Source organism: Erinaceus europaeus, chromosome 19, assembly GCF_950295315.1.
Source record: "Erinaceus europaeus chromosome 19, mEriEur2.1, whole genome shotgun sequence".
Taxonomy (NCBI): domain Eukaryota; kingdom Metazoa; phylum Chordata; class Mammalia; order Eulipotyphla; family Erinaceidae; genus Erinaceus; species Erinaceus europaeus.
The window spans coordinates 30,331,256-30,340,133 of record NC_080180.1 but is presented as its reverse complement, the minus strand read 5'-3'; the positions used below and the strand labels follow the sequence as shown (position 1 = coordinate 30,340,133).

At 58.1% G+C, this 8,878-nt stretch overlaps 1 protein-coding gene across 5 annotated transcripts in view; it reads left to right on the top strand.

Annotated features, from left to right (window-relative positions):
- The first annotated feature begins 585 nt into the window (after positions 1 to 585).
- The window catches only part of GFRA2 (GDNF family receptor alpha 2), a 104,697-nt gene continuing 96,404 nt past the window's right edge, over positions 586 to 8,878 (top strand). The window contains exons 1-2 of one of the 5 annotated variants that reach the window (XM_060178784.1): positions 586 to 1,294; positions 5,783 to 6,097. In XM_060178784.1, the coding sequence (XP_060034767.1) occupies positions 1,255 to 1,294; positions 5,783 to 6,097 (355 nt within the window). In that variant the 5' untranslated portion in view covers positions 586 to 1,254. The remainder of the gene's footprint in view (positions 1,295 to 5,782; positions 6,098 to 8,878) is intronic. The other 4 variants (XM_060178785.1, XM_007529157.3, XM_060178786.1 and 1 more) reach the window with 4 other exon arrangements.

Here is an 8,878-nt window from a genome sequence, read left to right as displayed (position 1 = left end):
GCATCCCCAATTCCCGGCTAAGCCTCTGTTGTGGGGCTTGGGGACTACATCCTGCCTCCCAGCTTGGTTTTGGGGCCCTCCTCCCTCTCCTGGGGGTGGGCGGCCAGGCTGGCGGCACTAGTAAAATTCTAGAGCGCAGGATGGGGAGAACACCTGTGCACATCTCTTGACCCCGGCAGGCGCGCGCGCGGGAGGGGGGGCGGGGGGGCGCTTCTTTCCCCAGGCGCTTTCTGGTAGACGCGGTGCTGGGAAGGACACCCTCCCCAGATCTCTACAGCCCGGCCTGAGCCACGCCTACATCCTTCCCTGCCACCCCCTAGGGTGGCCAGGGCGCACGGGACTCCAGGCCCACCGGGTTCGGGCAGAGGGGGGCGGGGGTCGGGCTGTGGGATTGGGGGGAGGCTGCTCCGTTTCCGGCCGAGGCGGCAGGTCAGCCCGGGGAAGGCAGGCGCGGAAGCCGGGGTGGGGAGGCGACCGGGTTCCCCTCTCCCGCCGCTGCAGTGTCGCCGCCGCCCGCCGCCTGGGAGCCCGAGCGGAGCCCCAGGCTGAGGAGCCGGGCGCGGGCGGGAAGCGGCGGGCTGGGAGGGGCGGGCGCGGGGAGGAGCGGGGCGCGGGCGAGGGGGCGGTGCGGCGGGCGCGGGGGCGCTGGGGAGCTAGCGCTGGGCCAGCGCCGGGAGGGCGGGCAGACAGACACGCACGCAGCCGCGGCGCGGACTCCAGCGGGAAAGTCGGGCTGCGGGTGCGCGGAGCTGGAGTCCTCCCTTGCTAGGGTGCGAGAGGCGTGGCGGTGCTCCCGGGCCTCCAGGTTCCCGCTGGGTCGCTCCTGGGCGCGGACGCCCGTCGGCGGAGTAGTCCTATCTCGCCTGACCGCGACCCCCGCGGGCCGCCGCCCTGTGCCCCACCTCCCCAGCCTCCGGGGAGCCGGGACTGGACCGGGAACTCGTGCCGCCCTCACTGGCGGAGGGCAGGGCAGCCCGGCCCCGGCGCCGGTGTCCGGAGCCCCGACACGCACCTCTGCGTTGTTTGGTCGCGCTGGGCAGGGGGCGTCTCCAGGCAGCCCCCCGCCTGCGCCCCTACCTCCTACCTCCCCTGCCCGGGATCGCAAGACGCGGGATCTCCACCGGGGCCCTCGCTGGGATCTCCGCATTGGATTTGGGGCCGATCATCACTGCCTGGCCGTTATTATTTATTTTCATTTTTCTTAACCCAAGGGAGGAAGACAAAAAGCAAAACAAAACTGTGGATTTATTTAACATGATCTTGGCAAACGCCTTCTGCCTCTTCTTCTTTTTAGGTGAGTACCTGCGGGCGGCCGCGGGAGTGGCTGGTCGGCTGGAAACTGGGGATGGGGGCTGCGGGCGAGATGCAGAGGCAGCTGGGGGGTGATCAGGGCCCGGGGCCTGGACCCGGCGGGGGGGGCGGGCCACTGATGCCGGTGACGCGGGGACTCGAGAAGGGGACGCAGACACCGACACACACACACACACACACACACACACACACACACACACACACACACACACACACTGCTAGCACTAATATATCTCAGAATAGTGGGTTCAGATTACGACAACTTAGGGGCTAAAAAACAACCCCAACTCTTGATCTGAAAGAGAGTAGGTGGGGGGTGAGGCTCAGTGTCTGGGGGGATCCTGCAAGTCCCCTCTTTCCCTGCCAGCTCCCGGGCAGATCTTGCTAGGGTACCAGGGACTCGGGCTTCTCCAGCAGCCCCAGGTTGGACATCAGTGGCATGAGCACCTGCTGCCACCCCCACCTGCCAATCACCCACTGAAAATGCCCCCACTTCACTCCCTTCCCGTAGGGCTCTGCTCCCTGGAACAGTTTTCAAGTTTTCCCCCAGCTTTTGCCTTTTCCTCCCCACCTAGACCAGCCTGATGGGTGGGCGGGGGCATGGAGGGTGGTGCAGCAACACTCTTATCTTGCCTTCTCCACCTGGGAGGGGCCAGAGGACTCCACAGCGGACCCACACAGCAGGGTGGGAGGGAGGAAGGAGGCTAAAGTTTGCTTCTTAGGGCTAAAAAGGGAGCCTAAGGAGAAAACCAGCATCTGAACAAAGACATGATGCTTTTGACAAAGCCCCTTTTCCCCATTGGAGGGAGGCCTGATGTCCTAAGCCTTCTTTCCACTAGAAGCCCCAGTCCTTGCTGGATCCTGTGCTGTGAAAACCTTAGTGGTTTGGGAAACCAGCAAAGAGAACGTTTGGAGGTGTGCAGGATAGAGTATTGCCAGGTTGCTCAGTGACCAAGGGCAGGCAAGGCTGCAGCCTGGGAGTATAGATGTTCTCTGAGGCAGCTGGACTTCAGGGTGCTGTGTGCAGTGTGGGTGCTGCTCCAATCACCCGGTTTACTGTCTGGGGAGTGCTGTGGAAGGTGGGTGCTGAGTACAGAGAGATGTGGGTGGTCTGGCAAGTGCCTCCCCCAGGAAAGGAATTTGCATTTACCTTGGTCAGACCAGCCTTTTTTCCAGTGCTTCCTCTCCCACACACACCCCACCCCTCCCCACCCCACTTCCTCAAGTGCTCCAGGGGTGCATGGCCCTCCTCCAGGGTGTGGCTTTTAAGCCTCTGTCCAGGGTGGGAGGGGCTGAGGGGGAGCTGGGAAGGTGCTCCAGAGGCACTTCCTGCAGTCCTCCACCATTTCCTCATTCTGAAGGGGCTGTTAGCCACCTGACCTTTTCTCCCACTGCTTGTTTGAAAACCCAGCTTTCTGGGGCCAAGAGTGAGGTGGGATAAGGAGAGAAGAAATTGAGCAGGACAGGGCCCCTAGGTGTGGCTCTGGGTTCTGGTGTGGCCAGCAGGTAGGACCTAGCCCAGGGAAGCTGAGTTCCCAGTTCAGGGCTGAGGACCTAGTCTGTTCTCCTGGGAGGTGTACCTTTGTGTGCAGAGATGCCACCTTGGTGAGGTGAGCATAGCACAGGTGCTGCCAGGTAGGCCCTCTGGCCACAGACCCCCAGTCTCCTTCTTTTGAGAAGCTCTACTCTGACTGGGCTGAGATTTTAGTGAAGTGACTCAGGCTCTGGGTTTGACCAGCCAAGGCAGGAGGAATAGGTTGGTGTTAGGGAAACTTTAGCCTCAGGGCTCCTCTCTTGGGAGTTGGTGTTTGAAATTCTGCTCCCCAAAGTAGGCAGTTTCTACTGGGGGGGGGGGCACAGGGAAGTGTGCTCCTAGGAGGAAGGCCCTGCAGTACCCCACCCTAGCTCTGAGCTGGGTCTGGGGGTGAAGATCTGGTTTCAGTGTAGACATGTTCAAGAAGAGAACCAGATGAGAACAGTGATGGGTGGGTGGGGGGCAGAAAGGGACTGGGCAGAAGGAAACATGGATACCAGGTCATGTGAATCATTTTCCAGCCCTTGGGTATCTAGAAGCTTCTCCACATGCCTTTTCTTGGTGTATCTGAATCTTATCCATATCTGGAACTTGAAAACATCACAGAGGAATGATACGGTTTTCCCTCTGCCTTTCCTAACATTCTTGACCCCAGGCTCGCTCCTTTCTTTCTTTCTTTCTTTCTTTCTGACTGGACTGAATGGTTCCAGGGGTCACAGCATCCACTCGAAGAGTCAGAAAAGGTAGCAATCAGTGAGTTTAGTGAATGTATGTAACAGTTCTCTACAGAGTGTCTGTCTGCCCGGGCCAAGTGCTTGTGGGCAGGTTAGGTTGCCTTTGGCACAGGGTTCCAGAGTCTGTAAAAACCATCCCTTAGGGTGGTGGATACCCTTTTCTAGATCTGTCTCCTACTATTGTGCAGTTAAAGTGGCCTGCTGGGGCCCAGTCAGCGGGAGGCCAGGCCCGGGTTGTCTTTGAGGGCCAGGCATGGACAGGTAGGCCTGGGCAGCAGGTGCTGTGAGGCCAGTCTGCCTAACTGTTCCTGGGTTACCAGATGCAGCCAAACTCTTCTCAGGAGTCTCAGGAAATTGCTGAATCCGGGAAACAAAGCTGCTGCCTGGAATGGGGAGAAGGGCTTCTCTCTAGCCTGTGCCCAGGCAGATGCCCACTGTGTGTGCCCACAACCCATGCTGTTTTCTCCTTTGTTCTTGTCTCAGACACAGCTTTCAGCTCTTCCTGTCTTGAGGCAGAGGCGTGGTCATTGGGATAGAAACCTGTCTTTCAGTCTGGCCTCTGGGGTCTTGTCCACTCCAAGGCTGTTCCCTGCCCCCCCCAAGGAGCGGATTCCTTGCTTTCACGGAGAGCAATACAGGCATGCAGTGCAGGGCTCCGCCCCTAGGTGGCGTTGCCTCCCTGTGGTAGGTCTCCCCTGAGCAGGCCTCTTGGGGGAAGCAGTGAGCTGGGTAGACAAGGGGGTGGAAATTCTGCAGGATCCTTAGATCTGCACTTTGGCCTGGGGTCTTCTTATATTGGGGGCCAAGGTAGAGTGGAGGAAGCCTCCCTAACTGCTCCTTGGTGCTTTGATAATGTCATCTTGTATGTGGACCATGACTTTGCCGGCGGGGGGGTGTGTGTGTGTGTGCAAGATCAGGAGAGAGGGGGTACTGGGACTATATTTCTGGCTAGAGGAAACCATTTTGGGAGCTTGATTTTCAAAGAGCTGAGCATGCCTGTTCTCTCTCCCTGGATGTTCTTTCCAGACCTTGCCCTGCCAGGACTGTGTCTGCAGGTCTGGGGGTGATGGATGAGTGGTGGTGGGGGATTGATTCCTGCTCACAGACCTGGAGAGAGAGGCGAGGCTCCAGGAGGAGAGCATATCCCCCCCCCCCCCCCCCCCCGTGCACACCTGGACTTTGAGAAAGGCAAAAATGAGAGACGGAGAGGAGAGGGTTTCAGGGGAAGGTTGGAAGGAGACGAAAGGAAAGGAAGTGAAAAAGGAACAGAAGAAGGAAGGATGGGGGAGGGAGGGAGGGAGAGAGAGAGAGAGAGAGAGAGAGAGAGGAAAACGAAGGCCACTGAGAGGGAAAGGTGCTGGAGAGGCAGGCCTCTTAGGAGGAGTGTAGGCTAGGGTAACAGGAGAGTACATGCTGAGGGAAAGCAGGGCTGGAGGGAGGAACCTGGCTGCACACCAGGCTTGCCTCCTGTGCTTTCTCTGGACCTGGGCTGGGCTGGGGAGAGCTTGCCCACTACAGTCCCGCTTTCAGCTTCCAGAAGCTGGACTGAAAGGTGGCAGAGAGCTCACCCCTGCTATCTGGTACACCCCAGACTGCAATTAAAGTCTCACAGCTCAGAATGAATGAACAGACGTGGGGCTAGAGGGTTCTTTCCAGCTTGTGTATCATCTCCAGTTGTCACTTTCTTTCTTTGGGTTTCCTTTTTCCCACTGTAAAATATGGAGGGGGGAAGGGACTGTGGACTTCATCCCCTAAGGGGCTAGGAAAGTTCTGTCCCTTTCTGCTTCCCACTAGGCTTGACACAGACCTTTGTGTGGACCTCTGGCCTGGCCTGGGGAGTGTGAGGGCATAATTTGCTGTGCCCACTCTCTGCCAAAGCTGAGTTCTCTGGGCGTCTTGTGCTGTCCCAGGACCTTGATGGTTTGTGCACTGTGCTGCTAAGCGCAGGGCCCAAGCGAGTAGAGTCAGAAAAGAACTGTAGAGCCAGGGCAGAGCACAGGTTGAGTCCTCCTTGGGGACTGAGGCGGCTTGGGGCTCGTGATAGTGTCCTCCCTTCCTGCTCTGATTGGTGAGGGACATCAAGTCAGCCCTTGACATGCCCTGGAAGTGAAAGGTTGTGATGTCCTAGGAGGGCCCAGGCCTGCACCTGGGTAGGGTCAGTGGCTGCCCTCATTCACACTTGTCTTCCCTCCCCACCACCCAGACGAGACCCTCCGCTCTTTGGCCAGCCCTTCCTCCCCGCAGGGCCCCGAGCTCCAAGGCTGGCGCCCTCCAGTGGACTGTGTCCGGGCCAATGAGCTGTGTGCGGCCGAGTCCAACTGCAGCTCGCGCTACCGCACTCTGCGGCAGTGTCTGGCGGGCCGAGACCGTAACACCATGCTGGCCAACAAGGAGTGCCAGGCAGCCCTGGAGGTGCTGCAGGAGAGTCCTCTCTACGACTGCCGCTGCAAGCGGGCTATGAAGAAGGAGCTTCAGTGCCTGCAGATCTACTGGAGCATCCACCTGGGGCTGACAGAGGGTAAGCCTGGCGGGTGACCTGAGGGCAGGGGCCTAGGCACAGTGTGTGCCAGGCCTGGTGTCCTCAATGTAGGCAGGGCCATCTAGGACCAGAGGAAGTGACCACCAGACCCAGGAAGGCTGCAGTTGCTGGAGGAGGCCGGGGTGGTTGTCTCCCTGGAGGTGGCAGCAAGGGCTCCCTCCTATTCCTGGTCAGTGCTTACTGACCTGCCTGGGCTAAGACTGGGCTGGGGTGAGGTGTAGCAAGGTAGATGTAGCCAGGTGGCAGTGGGAACAAGAGGAAAGAAGTCAGGGCATGATGGAATAGTGACAATAGAGGTGACAGAAGATGGGGGGCAGAGATGTGTTGGGGGAAGGAGCCCTTGCTTCTAGGAAGCCTGTCCTGGTGTCTTTCTGCCTGAGCACTTTCCAGGGCTTGAAGCAGTGTCTGGGCAGCAACCCTGCACCCCAAGTCCCAAGTAGGACTTGCAAACTAAACCTCCCCCCAGCCCTGAGCCCCTAGCAAACAACTTCCCACTTCCTTCCTTCTGGGCTGGAGTGTGGAGGACTGACAGGTGCTGTGGGCAGGTTGATCGCCTGGCTCAGTTACTCACTGTTCAGTCAGGCTGTTTGCTGAGAGTCTTATCTCTGCTAGGGACTGCGGGGAGTTGAGGACAAGCTGTTGCCTTCATGGAGGTCATTCTGAGAGTTGAAGGAGTGCAGATGAGTTAGGAGGGTCATTTGACCCTTTGTGACAGAAGCTAGGGAGTGTTTCCTGGAAGAAACATCTCCAAATTGAGACCCAGAGTGAGCTGCTTGACCTTGAGTAGGGGTTTGGGAAGAGTGCAGAGGTGGAAGGGAAAGCTGGGCAGAGGACTGAGTGAGAAAGCTGAAGTTCTTATTGCATGGTGTGTGTGTGTGTGTATGCTGGAGGTTGGGGTTGGGTGAGAGAGGAAGGGACAGCCCTGAGAAGTGGGGCATCTCAGCTCTGCTGCAGGAAGGATATCTGAGATTTCACAGAAGGAAGGAGTCTTCTGTGACTGGGAGGCCATCCTCAGAGGTACCAGCTTTCTATCTGGAATGGAAGCTCTTTGCAGGGGTGTTGGGCTCTGGGGGTTGCAGGGGTGGTGTTCAGGGAGGAGGTGGGCTGGGCATAGAGCTTTGGGAGTCACCCCAGCTGGAGCAGGAGGGCTGCCTTTTAACAGGGACAGGCAGGGACAGAGTCCCTGGGGCCACCAGCTGTTCACATTGGTCAGGGGAGGGAGGGGGCTGTGGAAGCCAAAGGGGAGGTGAGGTCACTCTCCAAAGGGGACCTGTCAACAGCCTTCCAATATGTCAGGTTAGGCAGGACTGGGGGCAGGAAAGTCTTATTGAGATCCCTGGGGCAAGTGACCTAAGTGGCTGGGGACAGGGACCTGGGTAGGGAGCCATGGGAGCTCAGAGCTGGGGACAATGGCAGCCCCTGACTTCTAGAATCTGGGTGTGGGGTCGAGAGAAGAAAAAATGGGGGTTTAAGGTTTTAGGTGTGAGAGGACTCAATAGGACGGTGGCAGTGGAGTTGCTGAGGTGAAGCAGGAGAGGAGTGCTCTGTCCTTGGGGTACACCCAGGGCAAAGTGGAGATCTATCCTGGGACCCCAGAGGAGCATCACATGGAGCTGGAGTGCCAGGATTCTTGAGCAGTGGCTCAGGCAGTCAAAACATGCCCTAAGCATGGGCACATAAGGGGGCATTACCACCATAATGGCAAGGCAGTTGCTTCAGATTCAGAGTCCTGGAGCAGGAAGTGAACATAGGGAGACAAAGCCACTCACACCCCAGTTGGACCTGGAGCTGTCCTGTCTCCTGGTAGATGGCAACCTTCAGCTTTGCCCCAGGGAGACTGGGAAGTAGATGGGGCAGGCTACTGGTGGACAGGAAGGGACAGGAAGGGACAGAAAAACTGCCACAGGTTCCACCTACAGGCTTCTTGGCCCCTTCTGCCAGGGAGGCTGTTAGCTCTTTCCCTAAGAGACGGTGGAGAACTTCTTTCGCTCTGCAAACCTCTCAGGAGCCACCTGTCACCTCCAAGGTGTCAATGCAGAGGAAGCTATGTCCCTGGGGTGGTTGGCAACATCATGATGGGGAGATCCTCTGGGTCCATTCTGGAATGGCCTTTCTCTTCCTCAGAATCCTGTATAACCTCCCCCCAAAGTTGGGTGGACAATAAGGTCTTTTGCCCAGGGCTGATCAGGAGAAGCCAGAAGCCCTCTGAGATCAGGGAATTCTCCTGTGTGTGACAGCTTGACCTGCTAGCCAATTCTTCATGGCCTGCTGTGGGTGGTCTCTCTATAGGAGGCGGCAAGGGCTTCCTCCGATATCTGGTTAATACTTACTGACCAGTCTGGGTTGGGAATGGGCTGTGAGGTTTGGAATTATATTTCTGATATTTCCTTGGCCCCCACTGGTGGGTGCCTGTCTCCTGAAAACTGGGCCTCCCCTCACCTCCCCACTTAAACCTGAGCTCCCCACTGTGCCTGCACCTAGTCTGAAGCTCCAGCAGGTGGAAAGAGCTGGTGGTGGCAGGAATGTGGCCTCAGACTGTCCCAACAGCAGATGACCCAGACATCGTGCCATCTCACCCCATTTTGGCAGGAAAGTTGAGGTGCAGGGAGCAGTGTCATCCCAGGGCACACAGCAAACCAGTCATAGGACAAGAGCCTCCAGTTCTATGTAGACCCCTTTCCTGCATTGCCTCCAAGGGAGACCTCCAATCTTGGCCCACCTGCCCCCTGCTCTTCCCATAACAGGGCTGTCATTGCAGGC